The 25,952-nt window shown below is 34.1% G+C and overlaps 1 protein-coding gene across 1 annotated transcript in view; it reads right to left on the bottom strand.

Moving 5' to 3' along the window:
• Positions 1-15,078: 15,078 nt before the first annotated feature.
• The window catches only part of GLRB (glycine receptor beta), a 102,620-nt gene continuing 91,746 nt past the window's right edge, over positions 15,079-25,952 (bottom strand). The window contains exon 10 of the mRNA XM_045085074.1: positions 15,079-17,317. Within this exon, the coding sequence (XP_044941009.1) occupies positions 17,021-17,317 (297 nt within the window). The 3' untranslated portion in view covers positions 15,079-17,020. The remainder of the gene's footprint in view (positions 17,318-25,952) is intronic.

Below are 25,952 nucleotides of genomic sequence, written 5' to 3'. Positions count from 1 at the left end.
TTGATATTTTGAAGATTACTGGTCAAGTTTTCCATAGAATGTCCCTTGTTTTACTTTGCCTAATGTTTCATTACAATTAAGACAGTGTTCAAGTTAGATTCTAAAATAGCTTATATGCATAGGTATATGCAGTTCATAATGCACAACACCAAAAAGATGAACAGGTCAGCAAGGAGGAAGTTATGTGACAAAATTAAAATTAGGCAAAATAAGATATGAAATTAAAGAGGAAAGGCATGACATTGAATTAAATAGCAAAAATTATACAAATAAATGCAATAATCCATTAGATTGTCAGTCTTGGGGAGTTGCATATCATATATAGATCTTGGAGGAGGAGAAGAATGGAGAAGGGGTAGGAGACCTTAGTTTTGTCTGGTCCCAAATAGATAGATAGCTAGATAGCTATCAAATCATTCTGATCAACCAAGGATCTAAAAAAGAATTGCTGCAATTGTACAAATAGAAAAGTGACCACTTTCTGCAAGGTAATAAATGTGAAGAAGTGAATCCAAGGTGATATATGGGAAGATAAAACACATGGGGGAGGGGCTTCATAACCTGACACCAGAAAGTGATATAGCAGAAGAGCACAAAATTAGAACTTTTTAAAGTCTGTTCCAATGAAATACATCCCTGAAATGGACAGATCATCTAAACAGAAGATCAACAAGGAAACAAGGGCTTTATACGACACACTGGACCAGATGGACTTCATAGATACATTCAGAGCATTCTCTTCTAAAGCAACAGAATACACATTCTTCTTGAGTGCACATGGAACATTCTCCATAGATCACAAACTGGGTTACAAATCAGGTTTCAAATGCTACCAAAAGATTGGAATTAATCCCTGCATATTTTCAGACCACGGTGCTTTAAAACTTGAACTCAATCACAAGAGGAAATATGGAAGGAAATAAATGCATGGAGGTTAAAGAGCATCTTATTAAAGAATGTATGGGTCAGCCAGGAAATTAAAGAATTTAAAAACTAGTGGAAACAAATGAAAATGAAAACACAACTGTACAAAACCTTTGGGATGCAGCAAAGGCAATCCTAAGAGGGAAGAATGTAGCAATACAAGCCTTTCTCAAGAAACAAGAGAGGTCTCAAATACACACCCCAAAGTTACACCTAAAGGAGCTAGAGAAAGAACAGTAAATAAAGCCTAAACCCAGCAGTAAAAGAGAATTAATAAAGATTATAGCAGAAATCAATGAAATAGAAACCAAAAGAACTGTAGAACAGATCAATGAAAATAGGAGCTGGTTCTTTGAAAGAATAGATCTATAAACCCTTAGCCAGACTTCGCAAAAAGAAGAGAAAGGATACAAATTAATAAAATTATGAATGAAAGAGGAGTGATCACAATCAACACTGAAGAAATACAAACAATTATATGAATATAATATGAACAACTATATGTCAACAAACTAAGCAGTCTGGAAGAAATAGATGTATTCCTAGAAATATATAAACTACCAAAACTGAACCAAAAAGAAATAGAATGCCTGAACAGACCCATAATCAGCAAGGATACTGAAGCATTAATCAAAAATCTCCCAACAAACAAGAGCCCAAGGCCAGATGGTTTCCCTGGGGAATTCTACCAACCACTTAAAGAACTAAGAGCTATTCTGAAGCTTTTTCAAAAAATAGAAATGCAAGGAAAACTTCCAAACTCATTCTGAGCCCAGCATTACCTGATCCCCCAAACAGACAAAAATCTCAACATAAAGGAGAATTACCGACCAATACCCCTGATGCACATTCATGCCAAAATTCTCACCAGGATACCAGCCAACAGGACCCAACAGTACATTAAAAGGATTATTCACCATGACCAAGCAGGATTTATTCCTTGGTTGCAAGGGTGGTTCAATGTACACAAATCAATCAGTGTGATACACTGCATTAATAAAAGAAAGGACAAAAACCACATGATCCTCTCAACAGATGCAGAAAAAGTATTTCACAAAATACAGCATCTTTTCATGATTAAAACTCTCCACAGTGTAGGAATAGAAGGAAGATATCTCAATATCATAAAAGCCATATACAAAAAACCCACAGCAAATATCACTCTCAGTGGAGAAAACCTGACAGCTTTTCCCCTAAGGTTAGGAATATGGCAAGGATGTCCAGTATCACCATTGCTGTTCAAGGTAGTACTAGAAGACCTAGTAATAATAAAAGAAAGAAAGAAAGAAAGAAAGAAAGAAAGAAAGAAAGAAAGAAAGATCTTCTAAATAGGCAAAGAAATCAAACGTTCACTCTTCACAGATGACATGATATTGTATGTGGAAAACCCAGGAAACTTGAACTAGAACTCACTAGAACTCAGCAAAGTGGCAGGACATAAAATCAATGCACAGAAGTCAGTTGCATTTCTATACACTAACAATGAGACATAAGAAAGAAATATTAAGGAATCAATTCCATTTACAATTGCACCAACATAAGGTAACTAGGCATAAACCCAACCAAAGAGGTAAAGAATTTATAATCAGAAAACTAAAGAGCATTCACGAAAGAAATTGAGGAAGACATGAAGAAATGGAAAAATGTTCTATTCTCAATGGATTGGGAGAACAAATATTTTTTAAATGTCTATGCTTCCCAGAGCAATCCACACATTCAATGCAATCCTATCAAAATATCATCAACATTTTTCATAGAGCTGGAACAAATAATCCTAAAATTTGTCGAGAACCAGAAAAGACCCCAAATATCCAAGGAAAGTTGAAAAAGAAAACTAAATCTTGTGGCATCAACAATTCCAGACTTCGTAATCATTAAGACAGTATGGCACTGGCACAAAAACAGACACACAGATCAATGTAAAAGAATGGAGAACCCAGAAATTGATTTTCAACTTTATGGTCAACTAATCTTCAACAAAGCAGGAAAGAATATCCAATGGAAAAAATAAAGTCTCATCAACAAATGGTGTTGGGAAAATTATACAGCCACATGCAGAAGAATGAAACTGGACCATTTCCTTATGCCATACACAAAAATAGACTCAAAATGGAAAAAAACATCTAAATGGGAGATGGGAATCCATCAAAATCCTAGAGGAGAACAAAGGCAACAAAATCTTTGACCTTGGCCACAGCGACTTCTGGCTAGACACATCTCCAAAGGCAAGGGAAACAAAGGCAAAATGAGCTATTGGGACTTCATCAAGATTAAAAGCTTTTGGACAGTTGACAAAGCCAAAAGACATCCTATGAAATGAGAGATTTTTGCAAATTCTTTATCAGATAAAAGGTAGTATCCAAAATCTATTAAGAACTTACCAAACGCAACACCCAAAGAACAAATAATACAGTCAAGAAATGGGCAGAAGAGATAAACAGACATTCTCCAAAGAATATGTACAAGCAGCCAACGGACACATGAAAAAAAAATGCTCCATATCAGCTCATCATCAGGGAATCATCATCATACTGTGATACCTCAGTATCACAATGAGATACTAACTTACTCCAGTCAGAATGGCTAAAATTGACAAGTCATGAAACAAAAAATGCTGGCGAGGATGTGGAGAAAGGGAAACCCTCTTACACTGTGGATGGGAATGCAAGCTGGTACAGCCACTCTGGAAAACAGTATGGAGTTTCCTCAAAAAGTTAAAAATAGAGTTACCCTATAATCCAGCAATTGCCCTACTAGGTATTTACCCCAAAGATACAATGTAGTGAACCAAAGGGACACCTGCACCCTAATGTATAGCAATAATGTCCACAATATCCAAACTATGGAAAGATCCCAGATGTCTGTCGACAAATGAATGGATAAAGAAGATGTGTGTGTATAACTACATATATACACAATGGAAAATTATCCACTCATCAAAAAAATGAAATCTTGCCATTTGTAAGGATATGGATGAAACTAGAGGGTGTTAAGTGGAATAAGTCAATCAGAGAAAGAAAGTTATATGATTTTATTTGTACGTGGCATTTAAGAAACAAAACAGAGGAGCATAGAGGAAGGGAGGAAAAAATAAAACAAGATGAAATCAGAGATGGAGACAAACCAAAAGAGACTCTTAACCATAGGATACAAACTGAGGGTTGTTACAGGGTGAGGGAGTGGATAAATGGGTGATGGGCATTAAGGAGGGCATGTGATATAATGAGCACTGGCTGTTATATACAACTTATGAATCACTGAACTCTACCTCTGAAATTAATAATACACTATGTTAATTTAATACAAATAAAATATTAAAAATAATATATATATAATATATACACACAGGGATTAATGAAGCCTTAAAATATAGAAAGCAAAATCAATAGAATCACATGGTAAAATGTCAATTTTTAATAATTTTTATTACAGATTATGTTCATCAATCACATTTAGTAAGATAAGAAATCAATAATGAAATAATAGTCAAAACATAGATGTTCCTAAAAAATGATAACCAAATGTCCTGTACATCTGGATAGTAGAAGCCACAATTCTAAGTAATTTCATATCACAGAATAAATTAAAAATAGACTTAAAAACACTGATAACTAGACCTCAACAAAAAATATATAGAAAAATATGTGCCATGCAGCAATGCCTACAGAGGAATTTGTAACTTTAGATGCATTTATTGGAAAATAAGAATAGCTGGAAAAAAAGGACTGAGCATTTGAATCAAGAACTTTAAGAAACAACGACAAAATAGACCCAAACAAAACACTGAAGACAAATACTGAAGACAAAAGGAGAAATTAATGGAGTACACACACAATACAAAATAAATCCAATGGTACTGATCAAGAAAGAAGTAAATTTAAAAAAAAAAAAAAAGAAAGACATAAACTGATTTTCTGATAAGACTAAGGATTTAAAATCTGTTTAAGTGCAATTAAGAAAAGCATAATAAAAAAAGAAAAGAGATAACATAAGTAAATATCATTAGGATGAAAAGGGATACAGATTATAATAGAGATTTTTGACACCACAACACGTTATTTTATGCATGATAACCAGTATTTTAAAAATCTAAATACAACAGATAATTTCCTAGAGAAAATATAAATTATCAAAATTTATCTAACAAGGGAAAAGTGTGAATAGACCAATATGGTTTTTTGTTTTAAAATGTCCTCAGATTCATAAATGTCTCCCAGTGGACCTTCAACAGCATAAGACTGGATTTGTTTTTTGGGGAGTTCTAGAAAAACTCAAAGAACCATTCATTCTGGGTTTATTTAATTTCTTCTAGAGTTTAGAAAGAAACAAAAAGATACTCAACTCATTTTATGAAACCACATAAACAGAATGTGGATGACTTAAGAAAATATTATTTTGGCCAATCTCACATATAAAGACAGATACAGCAATTTTACATAACTCTTAAAAGACCATATTAAATATAAAAGGAATATGCTAAAAACAACACATCACAAACAAAAACAGCTCATCTCAGGAATACAGATATTATTTTGAGTTAAAAAAATTTTTTATATAAATTTTTTTTTAAATTTTATTTATTTATTTGACAGAGAGAGATGACAAGCAGGCAGAGAGAGAGAGAGAGGAAGAAGCAGGCTCCTTGCTGAGCCCAATGCGGGACTCGATCCCAGGACCCTGAGATCATGACCTGAGCCGAAGGCAGTGGCTTAACCCACTGAGCCACCCAGGCGCCCAAGTTAAAAAATCTTTTAACCCAGTAACTACATAATAGTTTATAGGAGAAAAAAATACAATATGTCAATAGTTACAAATTAAAACAATGAGTATATTCAGCACCTTAGTTTGGTAAATTTCTTAAAGTAAAATTCTGACTATATCACTTGCTGAATGGAGGATGGAAATAAGTTCTTTCATACAATCATGGCAGGTGTGTAAATTGATATAGCTACCCTATAGAAAAATTTTGCTTTATAAATTAATTTTTTAACACTATAGATGTTCTTTGTATAGTTATCTACTACACAAAATAATTCTTACATAAATGCTAGGATATATCCACAAGGATGCTTATTTCAGCATTATTTGAAATAATGAAATTTTTGAATCAATAAATATCCTTTTTTTAAAGATTTTATTTATTTATTTGACAGAGAGAGATCACAAGTAGATGGAGAGGCAGGCAGAGAGAGAGAGAGAGAGAGAGAGAGAGGGAAGCAGGCTCCCCGCTGAGCAGAGAGCCCAATGTGGGACTTGATCCCAGGACCCTGAGATCATGACCTGAGCCGAAGGCAGCAGCTTAACCCACTGAGCCACCCACGTGCCCTGAATCAATAAATATTCTTAATTTAATAAAATGTGATAACTGCATATGAATGAATAATCTGGTTATGTATGAATAGCTTTAAAAAAACCGCTAAGGTTGTGAGTAATACATATGGTTACATATCATTTATGTACATTTAAAAACATGAATATTTTTATATTGTTTCTTTAGTATATTAAGCAATAATTTTGGAAAAAAGTGCAAACTAACTGATAATCATAACTGCCTCCAAGTATAACTGCAGAGGATCAAGAAGTTGTGACTATTTCAAGTTTATCCCTTAGGGTCTGTTAACCTCAAAAATAAAACTGCCAGTTATTTTACCAGCAAAAAATGGGCTCATCTGGGAATAGCAATTCAGGACAAACAAGCCATGGTAAGTCATGGACAAGTCTGGAGAACAAAGGAAAAGTATGGGGGTTTTTTTTTTTTTTTTTTTTTTTTTTTTTTTTTTTTTTTTTTTTTTTTTTTTATAGAGGAAGGAGATTTCTATAGAAGGTCTATTGTAAACAAAATATAAACAAGTTGTTTATATTATAAAAAGCCCAATGGTAAAAACTGGGTTTGAAGTACAGTGGCTTTTCACTGGCTGAGTTGTGACTGTCTCTCATTGGCTGAAATGTTGCTGGGGAGGAACAAAACCTTTCTCCTCCTGCTGGGTAGTAAAGAAGTAGCTTAAGTATTATCACTTGCAAGGTATATCTCTTCCTGTTGGCTCTGCAAGTGAAGACAAGTGGGCCCAAGAGTTTCCCCTTCTGGCCTCCCAACTCCTTTTACTTATGTTTCCTTTCATTAATTTTCATAATTCTAATTAAAAGAACAAATAAGACAAAGTATTCTTATGTTACTTACCAATAAAATGAATGAAAGAATTCAAATCAAATATGCTAGAAAGTTAAAGCGATTTAATTCTTAGTGTTGGAATATAGGTAATTATTATATTTCCTTTTCCATTTTTCTGATTTTTTCTATTCCCACTGATACTTCTCACTCTCAGTCTCTCTCATTCATTGATACACACACACATACACATGTTTAAAATCATAAAAAAGTTCAAGTTTCAAAAGAAAGAAGTTAAAAAAAAAAAAGGAGTTTTGCACAGTGTAGTGGTGTGCAATACTGTGAATGTTTGTACGCCGCCAAATTCATGTTGAATGTTGAAATCCTAATCCCAGTGTGATGGTGTTTGGAGACTAGGCTTTAGGGAAGTTAATTAGATCATGAAGGTGGAGCCCTCAAGAACGGAACTGTTGCTCTGACAGCAAGAGGCCAGACTATTCACTAGCTCTGTTCGCCCTGTGAAGGCACCGCAGGGAGATGGCCCCCGCTGAACCAAGAACAGACATGCTGGCCCCCTAATCTCAAAATCAGACTTGAGAATTGTGAGAGATAAATGTTTGTTGTTAAAGTCACTGAGTCAATGGTGATTTCCTATACTAGCTTCAACAGACGAAGACACATAGGTGGAGAAGGAATCTGCGAAATTATTAGAGAGCAAGAAAGATGCTCATTCAAGTCTCATACCCTATATATGGTGAGAGAAAATAAACAGAGCCCACCTGAAACAGACAGAGTCCGACAGCTATTTTGCAGTTTGGTATTGAACTTAAACACTTCTCTGAAGAGCTCTGATTAAGTACAGGCAAGGTAGGGGAAGGAATAAAAGAAAGGTTAAGGGGGCGCCTGGGTGGCTCAGTGGGTTAAGCCTCTGCCTTCAGCTGGGGTCATGATCCCAGGGTGCTGGGATCGAGCCCCACATCGGGCTCTCTGCTCAGCAGGGAGCCTGCTTCCTCCTCTCTCTCTGTCTGCCTCTCTGCCTACTTGTGATCCCTCTCTCTGTCCAATAAATAAATAAAATCTTTAAAAAAAAAAAAAGAAAGAAAGGTTAAGGATGTTCAGGTCTCATTGATAATGGCATGGGCATCCCAGGGGCACAGAGGAAACCTGTGGATATATGTGGAAAGGCGGGAACTAGAGGAAGTGGAGGATTGAGAAAAGAGCTGGCATTTGAGATGGGATGAACGATGATGGCTCGCGAGGAGATCCTAAGAAAGGGTATCCTAGGAAGTAAGATAAGATACTCTGCAAGTGCCAAAACCCCCTGGAGGATGGGACTGACCTAGCTTATGTGCACGGAGTTAGAGTCAGCCTGAATTATGAGTAAACCCAAAAGAATTGGACGAAGTGAATAGGGAGGAAGCTGGGTGTGTTCCCTTCCTGAACCATTTTGTACACAGAAAACAGGAGTTTTTCTTGAAGTATTTAGTGATGGGGTGGAGAAGCATATATAGTTGCTTTTATGAGGTGGGGCAGAATGAACCTGGGGTATATACAAGTGTTTTTTTCAATGAATAGCATACAAATAAATAAATGGAACAATCTGTTGAGACAAACTTTTTCTCTCTGGGCCATCTGGTTCATATCAATTAGCACACACTTGTTTTATTTGATCCTTAAATAGACATTCTCTCAAAGAACTCCTAATGTAACCTTAATGTGAAACTGTTATATATATATATATATATATATATATATATATATATATATATAAAATAAGTACCCTTTAGTACTTCCAAATGGGCAAAATATAGTATGTCTTAATTGCAAATAAAACACCAACCAATTGTTATTATACTGTGTGTGTGTGTGTGTGTGTGTGTATTCACATACACCTATACACACACATACACACACACACACAGACACATTTTTTACTTTAGTATCTTTCCAGCATTATACTTGTCAGGTGTAAAGTGTTTAACAAGTATTTTTTTCATAAATGCATAAATATTATGGCTATAAAATATAATATGTTGCCTTAAGAAGATTTTTTTTTAAAGATTTTATTTATTTATTTGAGAGAGAGACAGTGAGAGAGAGAGCATGAGCGAGGAGAAGGTCAGAGGGAGAAGCAGACTCTCCATGCAGCTGGGAGCCCGATGTGGGACTCGATCCCGGGACTCCGGGATCATGACCTGAGCAGAAGGCAGTCGTCCAACCAACTGAGCCACCCAGGCATCCCGCCTTAAGAAGATTTAAATATAATTTTGTTACTTAGAGGTTGACCTCATACATTTTTAATATGAATTCAGAATGCAACACATTATCATTTATACAGAAGTGAGTTAATTGGATATTTTGATTGAGACTAATCATTATGGTCAGTACATATTTGAATTACTGATTTTCAAAGAATTAAAGTACAATAAAATATATTAATACAAAATTCTAGTAAATGTTATTTAGTATTCCCTCTAAGTTTCAGAAAGAATTTCAGAATCATGCATTCTCCAGGAAAATCATTATGAGCATTAATTATCCTTTATTAAATCTTTAATTATCTTTTATTACCATACATGCACAAGTTACAAGAGATTGAGTCCAGTTTGAACAATATGGGTAACATATCTAAGAAATCCTTCCTGTATTCTTTTTAAAAAATTCTGAAATATTCTCATTTATCTATTTTTATAGGATAAGTGTAGAGTATGACCCTTAAATATGTGGATTCTGAATTTTTGGCATTATTGTACTCTTTTGCTCACAACCTAATGTTTAAATTATGGATTCCAAGTAAATAGTCCAAAGATTCCTTTCATACCTACCAATACTTTAATATACAAGTTGTAGTTCCTGCTGTTGTTTCTATCCTTAAATTACATTTATTTTATATTCAAAATCAATCTCAATGATTATAGATGTTAAAACACCTAACATGCAGAAGTCATATGTGCCTCTTATCAAAATGTCAGTGTATATTTTAGCCAAACACTCATTATTTTAATTAGGAAATTTTGAAAAAGGGCAACTTCCTTAGAGATAGGTTTAGTGCTGGAAATACTGTAGTCATAGTAGTTAGGGGTAAAATCAGATAAAAATAACCACAATTTTTATTGCATGTACTATGTGCTGGGAACTCTGATGAGCACTTTACATATAATAATACATTAAATCATCACAATAATATTGTGAGATTGTTATTGTTACCCATGTTTTAGAAATAGGGAAACTGAGGCTCACAAATGTTGAATAACTTGCCAGATATACACTAGTAAATAGAATCCTAGCATAGATTATGTGTTTCCAAATCCTAGATAGCCTATAATGGGCTATAAAAGGCAGACTTACATGTCATAATTACTCATTCTTACATTATTTTTATTCCTTCTTTAAAAATAGAGTACTTAAGAAAAAATTCTTAGACCAGGTTTGCAGGGCTGTATATGGCAAATCTGGGTCCTATTTCTTCCATTCCAAACGGTCTTTCTACTACCCATCCCTGCCTCCATGTAAGTTTCCATACGATGCTGGTTTTTGTCTTAGTTAGGACCCTGAGATTACTTTCATATCATGCATGTCCCACACGTAGTCTTCAGCAGATGTCACATTTCATTTAGACATTTAAATTCATTCATCTAGAAATTTGAACGCTTCTAAGATGCCAGTGGACTGATTGGAAACTCCAGTGATTTTTGAATGAAAGGGCTTTTGAGTATACAAATGAATGAACCAGACAAGTGCAGCTGTGTTTAGAATGAGGCTTTATAATAGTCCAAGGCAGAATTTATTAGGTATTCCCTCTTAATGAGTTCCATATAATTCTTTCAGTTAATAAGTTAAAGATCATCTTTGTAGCTGAGGAGCCTGAAGATTCTGACTTGGATTTATTAAAAATGCATATGTTTGGCTGGTAAAGTAGGCAGATGCCATTGTGTGCTAACTTCATGTCTAAGGAGAAGATCCCTAAAAGCTATATGGTGTAGGTTGTAGTCCTTAAAGAGAAGTGGACGGGGTGTTTATTATTGTTAAATGCCATTTTCCTCCTGCTACACTTCCAACTCTAATAAACACTTGAAAGAACATCCCATGGGAACCTACAATAAACTGAGCTGAGTTTTTTCAAAAATTAAAATCATTTGCCTCTTCATCTTGTTTACCATTTCACAAAATGGGGTTTCTGTTATGTGTCATCAATGGCATAGGGTGAGGCAATGCTAATTGACTAATAAAATCCCTATTTGATGAGGTAATTGGGAAAGGACCTGTAGTTTGACTGCATTCTTGCTAAACGGGGGCGGAGGGCTCTGATTCCTTTTGACCACTTTACTGTGAATGATATTAATTGAACTGCAATTGCCTCAGGCTGCAAATTGGGATTTACTGAAAAATGTTTCAAGTTATAGGATTAAGATCAGATGGGAGTTTTAGTTAAGAGGCAAACATTAGGTAAAGTGCATTACATCATCAACTAAGGAAACTTGCCTTTACTGTTCATTATTTCCTCAGCAATGTTAACTAGGAAATAAAATACAAATAGCACTTTAACATTTTTAACTGCAATGTTTCTACACTTTACATATCATCATTTTTTAGTTAATATCTAGCTTCAAAATTCTACAATCTATGGTAAAATAGAGGTTACCTAGCTATATTAAACTATTTCTTACTTTTCTTGAAAACAGGTCTTTTTCTTTTAGACAAATGAGGTGGTTCCTTCTTGTGCTTTGGTAATGTGCATAATGCATTCTGGTTTGTATAATAGTGATCTGTGTATTTAGCATATCTATTTCCTTCTCACACTATTGACTCTCATTTAAGAAGGGAGTCCTGGTCTTTACGGTTTTTGGTTGACACAATACCTTTAGCATATAAAGTGCCCAATAAGCATTTACTGATGTACAATTTTTTTTTTCAGTATTTTATTCTAAGAGGGTTTAGAGAGAATGGTTTGGGAGTGACATGTGAAATTTGAGAAATCTTAAAGTATTTGTGGAAACGTAAATGCATTTATTGTTTAGAATATAGAAATTTCAATTTTCTCATTGTTCTTCTAGGATAAGGACAAAATATAATAATATATGAGCATGTATAATAATATAGGTGTAAAAATATAGAGAAAATATAAAAGGTATTAAATATAAAATATAAAGTTTATGCCTATATGTATATATACACACAAAGGAGTAACCAATCATGAAAATGGCATCCATATTCTCCATTAATATTAATCACAAGAAAGTCTGTTTAGTAAATAAGGGAGGAGGTAGTGAATGCTAAATTATTGATATGCTGTGTAAACATATGCATTTAATTTGAAAATAAAATTGGAAAAAAATCTGCTATTCTAAAGCATAGCACAGCAATAATAGTCTAACAAGAAAGGCTTTAGGGAGCTTGGGTGGCTCAGTTGGTTAATTGCCTGCCTTTGGCTCTGGTCTCTAGTCTCAGGGACCTGGGGCCTACCTAGGCCCACATCAGGCTCCCTGCTTGGTAGGGAGCCGGCTTCTCCCTCACCCTGCCGCTTCCCCTGCTTGTACTCCCTCTCTCTCTGTCAAATAAATAAAATCTTTTAAAAAGTCGATTAAAAGTTATAAAAAATACTTCAAACCATTTCTCATCTTAAGCTTGGTACTTTAAAATTTTATATTCAACTATTTATGTAAACAAACTTTCAGTAAATAGGGATGATAAATTGAGTTGTTTTTAGAGCACCTTAATTTGAACACTGAATATGTAATAGGAAATATTTTAACTTCGTTTTTCAATAGAGATGCAACCATATGGCTAATAAACAATATTGGAGGAAAACATTTTAGTTAAAATGAGTAAAGACATAACATCCAAGAGCGGCATACTTAAAAGAAATAGTGAAACATGAAATAAACCATTTCCCTAAAAGGTAAGTTACCTAGCTGAACCTAGCACTCTAATCATTGCTAAACAGGACACATAAAGGTCAAAATCAGTTTGGTTGGAGTTTAAGATGTGAGAAGAGGGGTGGTATGGGAAATAGCTGCAGAGATAAGCTAAACATTTAATAGGAGAAAATTTCATGTCAGAGAGAGGACTTTTTACTTAGTTCACTGGGCAGCACAAGACACACCAAAGACGTTTGAGCAGAATGCCATGATCAAGCTTTATTTTGAAGAATTTAATTTCATGATAATTAAGTGAAATTTGTGATACTGGATTGAATCTTGAAACAAACAAAAAAAAAAGTGGGGCAAATGGTAAATTTGAATAAGGTCTCTAGATTATAGCCTTGTATTAATGTTTATTTCTTGATATGGATAACTGCTAGTACTGTGGTACCCTCTCCTTGTTTAGGAAACATACACTAAAGTGTATAGAGGTAAAGAGAAATCATATCTTCAAATTTATTTTAAATGTTTCAGAAAAAAAAGTCTCAAGTACACACACACTCACACACACACACACACACACACAGTAGGAGGGAAATAAGTAAGTATGATGACATATTAACATTTAGGGAATCTGTATAAGTGGTAAACAGGAATTCTTTGGAATATTTTTGCAAGCTTTCTAAAAGTCTGAAACAATCTCAAGAAAGCTTTTAAAAAGAAAAGTAGTGTATCAGTGACATAAAGTAGGTTTAGAGATGACTAGGTTGTGAGAGTTGGATATATCATGATGAAAATCAACATTAGTAATTTTTGGAGAGAAATATGGGAGAACACCCTCAAATTTAAAATGTACACATCTTTAAACTCAGCACTCCATTTCTGACATATGTCTCATGGAAGTATATTCATGTGTGCACAAAGATACTTAGTGCAATACTATTTTGATTAGAAAAGTAAACCAATCAAAACTTCTGCTTAAGAAGCAGCTACATTCAAGCACATTCATGCTTTAGAATAATCAGGAGACAGAGGATAGATTTATAAATGTCCAATATGTCCTCACACAAAAAGATCTCCAAAACTTAAAACAGTAAACGAAAAATAAAGAAGTTGCAAAACTATGCATATGGTAAAATCCCCTTTATGTTAAATCCCATTGAATTAAATTATCTTTTATACTTAAACCTGGATAGAGTTGTAAATTTACCTAGAATAAGGTGATAACCTCTGGGAAGAAGAGAGAAGAGCTTGAAGAAAGATGGCCATGACACCAATGTTTAGTGCCCACTCTAAATACATCTTGCTTTCTAATATATCAGGTATTCATATCTTACTTGGATAATTTAAAAAACTAGTATCTCACAGTTAGTTTAAACTAAGCTGAGTTGGGGCACCTGGTTGGCTCAATCTGAGCAGGACACAATGCTTCATTTCAAGGTCATGAGTTCAAGCCCCACATTAGGTATGGAAAGTACTTAATCAAAATAATAATAATAATAATAATAATAATAGTAATAGTAAAAATCAGCTGAGATAGAGTGGAGAGAGATTAAAAACTGCTGTCACAGTCTGAAAAAGAATGGGAAAGGCAACTAAATTAAGGTTGTATCAGCAGAAATGGAGAGGAGGCAGTGGTAAGGGTGAGAGGGAAAATCTCTATGCCTCTTGAAAGGGTGAAAAACGAGAGAAGGAAGGAAGATTTAATATGGCTGACTACAATAGCGACATCTTTAACACTTTAACAAGAACAAGAAATAAGGAAACCTACTGATTTGTGAAGAGAAGATAATTTTTATTTTGGAGACACTGAATCTAAGATACTGATATCCAGGTAGATATACTTTAAGTCTCCCAGAAAGACATAATATTTAGAGACATAGACCAGAACTACCGTTTTGTTAAGCAACTAAATCTTTGAGGTAACAATTACAAAACAACTATAAGTGGACACAGATTGTACTTCTTTGTTATGATCATGTTCCATTTGATGTTCCATAACACACTTAGTCCTGGAACAGGACATATTTATAGTTGGGTATTAAAATTGATCTTAAGGGCGCCTGGGTAGCTCAGTGGGTTAAGCCACTGCCTTTGGCTCAGGTCGTGATCTCAGGGTCCTGGGATCGAGTCCCGCAACGGGCTCTCTGCTCGGCAGGGAGCCTGCTTCCTCCTCTCTCTCTCTCTCTCTCTGCTTCTCTGCCTACTTGTGATCTCTCTCTGTCAAATAAATAAATAAAATCTTTAAAATTGATCTTAAGAGGCGACAATAGTATATTACATAAAGGAATTCATTCACATTTTTTTTTCAATAAATTCTTGCATGATGAAACCTGTCTTCCATTTGGTACATTTCCCACTTAAAATTCTGTTTCTAAATCAAACTCCTGAATATGAATGAAATTTGAGGCAACATAGAAAATGTATTATAATCAAATCTAATTTTTATAAGTAAAAATTTTAAATGGTTTAAGTTCTACTCAAGGCTTTTTTTTTTCCCCCATCACAGTTCCATTAAAGTGTTACTGCCCTGGGTCCTCACAGGATATTCAAGTCCATTGGTGGGGTTACTTGTGGCATTTTATAACTATTCAGATGGCTAAATTTTGCAGCTAGGGGGTGCTGAAGGACTACAGTGGATTAGATTACATCTTACTTTTTAAAAATTTGGTAATCCGTGAAAATCTTTAAAAAATTAAAGTCTTTAATGAAATAGCATTGAATTACATATATCAATTTGCATAAACAATATTTAAACACATTTTATCATTGAATTGACCATATAAACTCTCAGCTCCAACAAAACTCTCTAAATAATGTAAATATACTTACTTTGTCTTATGCTTGTGTTATATGAATTATGGATAATTCCAATTTCTGCTATGGAGAAATAAAAAAGTTACACTGGATTGATAACACTAGGAAATGGGAGACTTATAGATCATCAAGTGCCTATTTTCAGGTTCAAACAAGATCAATGTAAATAAATCTAAAAAGTCTAGACTTCTGACAAGAAAGAAAATACAACTAGCAGTAAGACCTAACTTAAACAAAGATATTACATACTTAATCTTTAAATGTTTTATAGCAAATCCAAAAAGTATTCAAATAAAAAAAGAAATGAATTCAGAAAAAAAGTCAATTTTACTTAAAAAAATGTAAGCATTTTAATAAAGAAATTAAAATCCTCCCATGATTTTTCCCCCAAACTCAAGTTATTTCCAGTAATAGTGTATTTTCCTCTTCATTTCTTAAAAATTATGTGAAATCACATATCCATTATTATATTTCAATTTAAAATATTTATGACTCTTTAAGGCACAATGATTTTGTATAATCTGTATCAACAAAATGAAATCCATGAAAATATATTTAGGCTTTAACGTGGATTAAATAGACTTTCTTTTGCCAGAAATATTTAATCAATGTATCTATCCTTTATTTTTCTCAGAAGTCAGAATTCAGTATGAATTTACATAAATCTAGATTTCCCTTAGTTTCAAAAATGCTCTCTGTGTTTCATAAACTGGCATTTTGACAACACAGGCACACTTTAAAATGAGCTGATTTTGCAAATTAGTAATTTTTTGAACTTTATTTCTCCACAGAGCCCACATAATTATAGTTGATATGTTTCTACTTACAAAGTTTAAACAATATGTAATATAATTTTGCTTAATCTGTGATAATATCATCTAAAATTATACAAGATTAAGATGGTTTTCTCTGAAAGTTACAAGGAAGGAAATTTGAAATTCTACATACATTAGAATGGTGACCATAACAGGATCCAGCGTGCACATCATTTTATTATGAGAATCATCTGAAGTATCTGCAATTTACACTAACTGAAGATAATTGTTTGGATTTTATTTTATGTAGTATGCTTATCCTTCATTTATTCTTAAAGCAATGTGTTCGCTATACATATATACATCATTAGTAGAGCACAGAAGTAACAAGATCATGCTGCCATTCAAAAGTAAGGTGCCACATTTTTATTACAATCAAATGGCATCCAAAATGCAATATATTGCTATGAAAATGCAAAATTTCTCAGATTGGCATTTATGAGTGAGGCCGGTCACAATGAAATGGCATTTTATTTTACACAAATCAGAAAGATTTATCATAAATATATAGACCAATATATAACATTGAAGAACAAGAAGCAGAAAGGAAACAACGCTCTTGCATAAAGATCAATTCGCTTTGCTGCTGTTGGAATCACAGGTTTGGCAGGTGGCGGCTTCTTGTTGTTCTTCGCCTGAGATTTCCCAAGCCCATTGTTGACTTCAATAGGTTTTCCATAGCAGTCATAATTGGATAATTCAAAATCTCTTGGTAAGCTTCCAACAATGCTGAAGTCATTAGACCTCAGGTCAGACTTGGAAGTGCACACCTTTTTGCATCTCGTCTCTCCTACCTGAGAATAAAAGTTGAGGACAGAGTACATTTAGAATTGTTCTATTCATAAAACATCTCTTCAAAAGGATATTTTAAAAATCTGCTGGTTTAGTCATTTGACTATTATCTCGGTTTCACAAAAGATCCAATAGTAACTGATGAGACCATCAGACTACCTGAATATTTAGGGTTCTAAAATGTTGCCCATATGACAAGGCTTATGTCATGGAATAAATTTTTGATAGGTTATTTTATGTCAAGGGACTCAAAGTGCAAATCAACATTTATCTTAGGTACTCCCTAAGTCAGTGCTTGTCAGTGTTCTCATTTGAAATACCAACACAATACAATCCAATATTTAACCATTATACAGACCATATTACTACAATACATGGATAAGAGAAATCTTCTGGTACTTCTAATCTTTGACTTCCCCATGGATTCTATTTCTGGAGATGGTGGTTTTTAAATGACTGAGGCCATTTATCTCTTTAATGAGACAGACTCTGTCTGTAAACTGCATTCACAACTAGAAACTAAAAAAGGGTCAGAGTGATCATGAACCAAAGACAAACTGGTGAAAGGCAATCATTCTTAATTTGTGACTAAAGTGAATTAGCCAACCACACTCAGAGAATCCAAAGAAATTATGTATATTTCAGCCAGATCAGATGTCATAGTGATTATTCAGTTGATAATCTCTAAACTATTAAATTTATAACATTCCCTATAAGATACAGAATAATTATTTCACATTGAACTCTCTCTAGCAATCAGAAATGCTCTCAGAAAAAATAGATGCTGGGGTGTCTGGGTGGCTCAGTGTATTAAGCCTCGGCCTTTGGCTCAGGTCATGGTCTCAAGGTCCTGGAATTGAGTCCCACATCGGGCTCTCTGCTCAGTGGGGAGCCTGCTTCCCCCTCTCTCTCTGACTGCCTCTCTGACTACTTGTGATCTCTCTCTGCCAAATAAATAAATAAAATATTTTTTAAAAGAAAAAAATAGATGCCAACCCCAACATCTTAAAAAAACACTGATATTACAAAAGGCCACCGAAGGGTTAACTCTTGACTCTACTGCTTAATTTCCTACTGTTCTTAATCCTAAATTCCACAGTTTGCCTTGGGAATCTCCGTTATTGATATTTACTGCTTTTACTGAAAAAGGAAACCTGTCATTATATACTCTTAGTACACTATAGCTACTCTAGTTTTTGCATTTTTTTGTAATAAAATGACTAGTTATATAGATTCCATTCACCTTTACCAGATTATGGCTGGGTAAAACTCATGCTTATATATATAAGAATTAACACAAATTATTTCCTAGCAGTACTTCAGGTAGCAGGACCCTGGCCTTTATCTGGACAAACACTGAGTCATATCTTCTGGTCAAGAGCCAGATGGCAGTGTTTAGAGGAATACAGCACATAAAATTAAGATATAGTGGGTGAAAACAAAACAAAACAAAACAAGTTAAGATGCGTTTGTGTATCTCCTATCATTATACATGTAGATTACTTCCATTTTTTCCTCAATTATGAACATGTCCTGGTAATGTTATTTTTTAAGCTGGTATATAAGTGTTGGCTTTAATCGTATATACTTTATACCACATAGATACGTGTAAAATTCTGCTGAGTAAGAATTGTTAAAAATATGTTTATATAAATATAACTATATAAAAATACACAAGAAGCTACTGATAAGTAGGAATAGGAATTGTGGAGCTGGAATTTTACCTATTTATTATATGTTTTTTGGGGGGGAATTTTACCCTTCTTAGTGTTTCATACTAAGAAAAAAAAAAAAAAGATGTGAAACACCAATATATTAACATATTTAGAGAAGGTTTGGGATGTAAAATAGCCCAAGTGGAAACATAGTTCCATACTGCTTTGATGGAACTTTGTTTTAGCTAACAGAGGCAAACCTTAAGAGGATTCTCCCTACCCTTTCTTAATGTGTAGTTACGATTTACCAATTGTGAGAACTCAACTGACTTTAAAAGAGTATGGCTTGATTGGCTATTTTTGATTGAGCAATCACAATTTCAGGGTCTAGTCCATATCAATTTATGCAGTGGGTCTAGGAAAATATCTGGCAAAAAATAGGGACTGGTCAGTGGAATGAGAACAAAGGCAGCAACTAAAATTGAAATTATTTAAATATGACTTTGGGAAATCACATATATACAATTATGAATATATATATAATAAATATATGAACATAAACACAAATATTATGTGAATATTGTAAATTATGATTATATAATAGAAAATATATTTTATATATATAAAACTTACTCATACCTTCTATTTAAATTCCCCAATTTAAAATTTTAAAAGGCCATTTTCAGCAAGCATTCTGTGATTTAAACTCCACCACCACACACATGCACACACAGACTCACATTCATACTCCTACACACTTCCTTAAGTGTACCAGAAAGAAGACCAATTTTGAAGCTCTAATTTTCCAGTCCTATTTGAGGAGTAAGTCTTAGCATTATAAGTGAACTTTTGTGAAGAGTGAAATTGCTGCCTTGTTTGGAACAGAGGTTGAGAACAGTCTCTACATATCATATCTTTGTATTATCCCCAGACTCTCAGAGCAGTCATCAAAATCTGGGACTCTGTGGATATCCCATCTTGCTTTCTCCCTTTAGAATTCTCTACTCCAAAAGTTTTATTTACTAACTGTGCTTTAGAAACCACTTATCAAAACAAAGGGATATTTTAGCTTCTGCCAATAGACTCAATGCTTATCATTTACTTTACTTTCTCACAAAGAAAGCCATGCATATTTACTACAGAAATGCATTTAAATCATATTTTGTACACAGCTCGAGGTATAGTTTTAGTATCTATAAATAACTAAATAAGTAATCAAATTTATATGATATTATAACCTAAATCACACATAAATACTTGAAATTTTCTAATCTGTTTTATTTACAAAAACATATTCTTGGGTTCTGCTAGCCATTTCAATAATTTTAGAATTTCATCCACACAGTTTAATCAAAAATTAGACATAGGATGTTATATTTAGTCAGAGAGATTATTTAAATATAGTATATATGTCAGTAAAAGAAGAATAATTTCTTCAATGTTAAAGTAATAACAGAAAAGTACTCCAAAGAGCTTCAGTTTGGTTGTACTAAATCTTCACTCATTTAATTTATTAAAACCTCTTCTAGAAATGTATTTGAAGGTTCTCTTATTTGAAAAGAGTTGTGTGTGTGTGTGTGTGTGTGTGTACTGAAGGAGAGAACCTCTATTATGGAAATATCGTTTAATTATGTGACATAACTAAATAAGAAATAAGAAGTCCTCAGCTTCCTTAAATAGGCCATGATTCATTAACTAGTTGGCTGGGCTCACCTCTTAGCATTCATTGGAGATTTTACACAAACATAACTTTTTTTACACTAACATAACAATACTCTCCACACATAGTTATCATATCAAATATGTACTTAAAAGTACAAAAATATTTACAATGTAATATTATATAAAGCAATTATGATATCACATCAAGAGGGATTTAATACACTCCTTATTAATAAGAGAGTAGTCCTACGTAACATATTCTTAAAAGTGATCTTGGTTATATTAATCTCCAATTTATTATTTCTCAATTTTTCCTCATATAAATATGTGTCTCATTTACTTTCATCATATAAACTTGTCATTCCTGAAAATTACTGGTAGCAAAAATGAGCTAGTATGGTAATGAAACTGTCAAGAATAAAAAATGACGCAGATAAGAACTTCCTAATGCTTCAAATTACAACCTTTAGATTGTGTGTGTGTATGTGTGTGTGAGTGTGTGTGTGTGGTTTTCAGTTTGAGTCACACATTTAAAAGGAAATCACCATATGCAATATTTCTTGACCAGAAAACTTACATGTTTCACGTGGATAATAGTATCTTTTGCAGTTAATAAAAATATGTTCAAAAGGGAATAATTTCTATATAATTTACCCAATTTAAGTCATTCCTTATTTTTAAAAACCCATGATTACTATAGGAAACAACTATCTCATTCATACTTAAACAACAGGCTTTATGTTTTTAATTGTTCAAATCATAAGGCAAAGACACTATTTTGTCTTTTATTCACAGCATCTTTCTTATGAATAGCACAAGGTACACACTAGGCATTGGGGACAGGATGATATTAACAACAGAAGGTCCTCAACTAAATTTAAGGGGGAAATAACACAGATAATTATGCGTGTATGATGACAGATTTATGTATGCAGGCAAAATTTTAAAACATGCTAAAAGCTAGATTACATTATCATTGCTGTTTCTTATTACACTTTTTAAAATTATCCCTTTCCTTAGCAAACAGCATTATTTTAAAAATCAGCATCAAAAATTCCCTATAATTCAAATTTCATTGTGCTTTCATTAATAACTATTGTTATTCTGTCTAAAAATAAATGACATATCCTTTTGAAACTGTGCACCACAGGGTTCATGAGGCTGAAACTAGCAGAATGTTGAAAGCTTGTTTTTCAGAGAATCCTGTTCTCCCTAATCAGCTATTGTGTGTTTTCAGATCCTACTAACAAATCCACTAGCTGTTTCTGTAGAAGACTGAACTCAAGGTCAACTGACATGGTGCCAGCCTATGAACAAGCAAGGCCCTGCATTCTTTCACAGAGATAACAAGACTAAGACCCCATTCCAGTTTATACCAGCTCTGAGTATGCCCACAGCCCCTTCTCCCTGTCCTAATATAACCTCCTGATGTGAGGGGCTGAATTTTTCCTCTTTCTGGTGTTAAGTCCCTACCCCAAAGTGAAATGAGATTTGTTACATATATGTTTGCTCAATATGTGTGGTCCATCTTTCCTCATGAATAGTCATAAGTTTCTCTTCCCTTTTCATCAATATGTATGTAATCTCCTACCCTGAATTTCCCCTTTAAAAACCCCACTTCTTCACCTGGAACCTCAGAGATGGCCCTTGGACACCAATCTACCATCTTCCCAGGTTGCCAGCCTCCTAAACAAAGCACTCTTTCCTTTCTAACCAACACTTGTCTCTTCAGTATTGTCTTTCAAGTAGTAAGCAGCCAAACTTGGGTTTCAATAACAATTTCATAGAAATTACTTTGCAAAAGTTTGTGTTTTGAAAAGCAAAGTATACTGGAACAAATGTATTTTGAAACTAGAAAGTATGTTTTCCATAGCAAAACCACTAAATTAAAAAGACAAAAAAATTTAATTTCTCTTTTTTATATTTTTTGTCAATGTGTAACAGTCTTATGAATTTATCAAGCTTACATATTTTCTCTAAGTTTGACATATATATTGAAAATGTTAAGCTTTTTTTACTCATTCTCATTTTGAAGTCTATCTCAGGATACAAATGTTACATGGGTACAATGTTCATTTTAGAAGTTGCATTTGGCCTGTAAGCAATAAAAATAACTCATATTTATTTCTGGAGACTAAATTTTCTGGTCAACTTTTAAACTCCATAAGTATCACTCTATGACTTTTGTAGCAAAATGTAAGTTTCAGAATCCAAACACATGTTTTTCTATTAGGAAGCTCAAACACAAAGAATTAAAATATAGATGTTCTTAAATATGTTCAACTTTCCTTCGTTGGGTAATTATTTTAATGCCTGAAAGCTAAATTTTAAAATAACACAATTCTGTAGAGAATTCAAGATGGCACAGGGAGAACCTGATCTCATCCCTTCCATAGACCTAACCAATCTACAACCATATATGGAAAAATTCCCTCTGAAGGGGATCAAGAATGTGGATGAACAGAGCCTCAGTACTAAGGGACATCAACAGAATGTGTAGAAGAGGCAGAGATACAGTCTCATTAAGGGGGGAAAAAAAAAAAAAAACACATCTCAGGCACAGCACTCCATGTTTAGGAGGGATCTCAAAGTTACACAGCTTTACCCTGAGGAGTAAAAGATGTGAGCTCCAGGTCATGCAAATTAACCCTTAGATTCTGAACAGGAGACATGAGTCCTCAAAATACCTAACTCTGAAAACGGATAAGGAATATGTCCAGGAAAACTACAGAACCATAGTAATTGAAAAACCCACTTTTAAAAGGCTCAGGTGCTGACTCACTTGACATGGAAACCAGTGCAAGAACAGGAGGCAGCTGAGCTTCTTTTCCCCCAAGAACTTAGACAGTGGAGGTAGCCAGTTTTACCACCTTGTTCTTCCATGCTGATCCTGGCACTGGTGAGTGCCATTTTAGAATCCTTCCTCTAGACTGCTAATGTCAGAGGGCATGCTCCATAAAGGGCATCAAACAACCCTATGCCTTGGTCAGGCCTTGCAGTTGACAAGACAATAACCCCATCCACCATGCTCCTGCTGCAGTCACAGCCAGGTATCCCAGCCAGCTGGGCCAGAGGCCACTCCCACCTATCACATGCCCACAACAGTCATGTATTCACCACAACGGGAGGGTGCACACAGCCTACACAGGGGATGCTCCTGGAACACCTGGCTACTGTGGCCAGGAATATGTGCACTTCTGGGCCCCACAAGACAACATTTACATGAGGCCACTCCTTCTAGACCAGGAAAAAGAGCTGGACTACTTAATACTTAGTAGCACACACGGAGAGTCAGGCAAATGAAGAGATGGAAGAATATGTTCTAAATGAATGAACAAGACAAAATCTTGGTAAAAGAACTAAATTAAATGGAGTAAACAATCTACCTGATAAAGAGTTCATAGTAAAGGTTATAAAAATGCTCACCAAACTCAGTAGAAGAATGGATGAAAACAGTGAGAATTTCAGCAAAGAGATAGAAAATATAAGAAAGCACCAGCCAGAGCTGAAGAATGCAATAATAAAATGTTAAATACGCCAGAGGGAAGAAAAGGCAGATTAGTTGATACAGAAAAATGGATCCGCAATCTGGAAGTCAGAATAGTAAAAATAAGCCAAACCAAACAGCAAAGAGAAAAATAATTTTAAAACTGGGTAGTTTAAGGGACTTTGGGACATCATTAAGTATACTAATATTCACATTATAACTCATACCACTCAATATAAAAAACACAGTCCAGTTAAAAACTGGGCAGAAAAGGCACCTGGGTGGCTCAGATGGTTAAATAAGTGTATGCCTTCAATTCAGGTCATGATCTCCAGGTCCTGGGATCCAGCCTCATGTCAGGCTACCAGTTCAGCAGCTCAGGGAGTCTGCTTCTCCCTCTCCCTCTGCCTCTCCCCTTGCCTGTGCTCTCTCTATCTTTCTCTCTCAGATGAATAAATAAAATCTTAAAAAAAAAAAAAAAACTGAGCAGAAGACCTGAAAAGACATTTTGCCAAAGTATATATAGATGATCAACAGGCATATGGAAAGATGTTCCACATCTTAACCATCAGGAAAATGCAAATCAAAACCACACTGAGATATCGCATCACACCAATCAGAATGGCTAATATCAAAAGAAATGACAAGTGTTGGTGAAGATGCAGACAGAAGGCCACCGTTGTGCACTGTTGGCAGGAATGTAAACTGGTACAGCCACTCTGGAAAACAGAATGAAGTTTCCTCAAAAAATTAAAAATAGAGTTACCATTTGACCCAGCAATTCTGCTTCTGTGTATTTATCTGATAAAAATGAAAACACTAATTCAAAAAGTCACAGGTATCCCAATTTTTGCTGCAGCTTTATTTACAATAGGTGAGATACAAAAGCAACCTAAGTATCCACTTATAATTGAATGAATAAAGAAGATGTGGTAAATACATATAATGGAATATTACTCAACCACAAGAGAGAATGAAATCTTGTCATTTGTGACAAGAGGGGTAGACCTACAGAGTATTATGTTAAGTGAGAAAAGTCAGAGAAAGATAAATACTGTATTATTTGCCTTATACGTGGAATCAAAAACAAAACAAACAAGACTCACAGATACAGAGAACAAACTGATGGTTGTTTCAGGGGAGGGGGTAGGAGATGAATAAAAATAAATTAAAGGAATTAAAAGTACAATCTTCCATTAATAAAATAAGTAAAGTTATAGAATATAAGTTACAGCATAGGGAATATAGTCAATAATTTTGCAACAATTTTGTATGGTGACAGATTGTGACTTGTCTTACTGTGCTGATTATTTCCCAATGTATATAAATATCAAATAACTATGTTTTCCATCTGAAACTAATATAATATTGTGTATAATTACTCTTCAATATAATATAACATAATTCAGTCTAATGTTCTAGATCTTATTTATCCTTTATATCTATTGTCATTAAAATCTTGATATATTCTATGGTACTCTGAAAATCTCCTCCATCTATAAAATAAATAGCATCTATTCTGTAGAACTTCCTTGCTTTCTGTCTTGAGATCACTAGCCAGGGTTCAAGTTAGTGAGTAGAGGCATTAGTAGGTTGGAAAAAGGAGAAACTGATAAAAGACTGGGAGATATAAATGGAGATCAGCTGGGCACCTTCACTTGGTGGTGAGTTCTTGTGTGTCCTTTTTGCCTTATATATACCAGATTTGAAGCTGAAGGAGCTGAAATTGATATGCCAATGGGCACAGATAAAAAAAAAAATAGCCCCAATAAAATCCTGCTTCCTCTAGTCACAGAACAAAGCAAAAAGCAGCTTAGCAAGACGAAAACCCTT

Source organism: Mustela putorius, unplaced genomic scaffold, assembly GCF_011764305.1.
Source record: "Mustela putorius furo isolate JIRA1106 unplaced genomic scaffold, ASM1176430v1.1 tig00000056_pilon_pilon_pilon, whole genome shotgun sequence".
Taxonomy (NCBI): Eukaryota; Metazoa; Chordata; class Mammalia; order Carnivora; family Mustelidae; genus Mustela; species Mustela putorius.
Note: the sequence above shows the minus strand (reverse complement) of the source record. Positions and strands in the feature narration are given on the sequence as shown.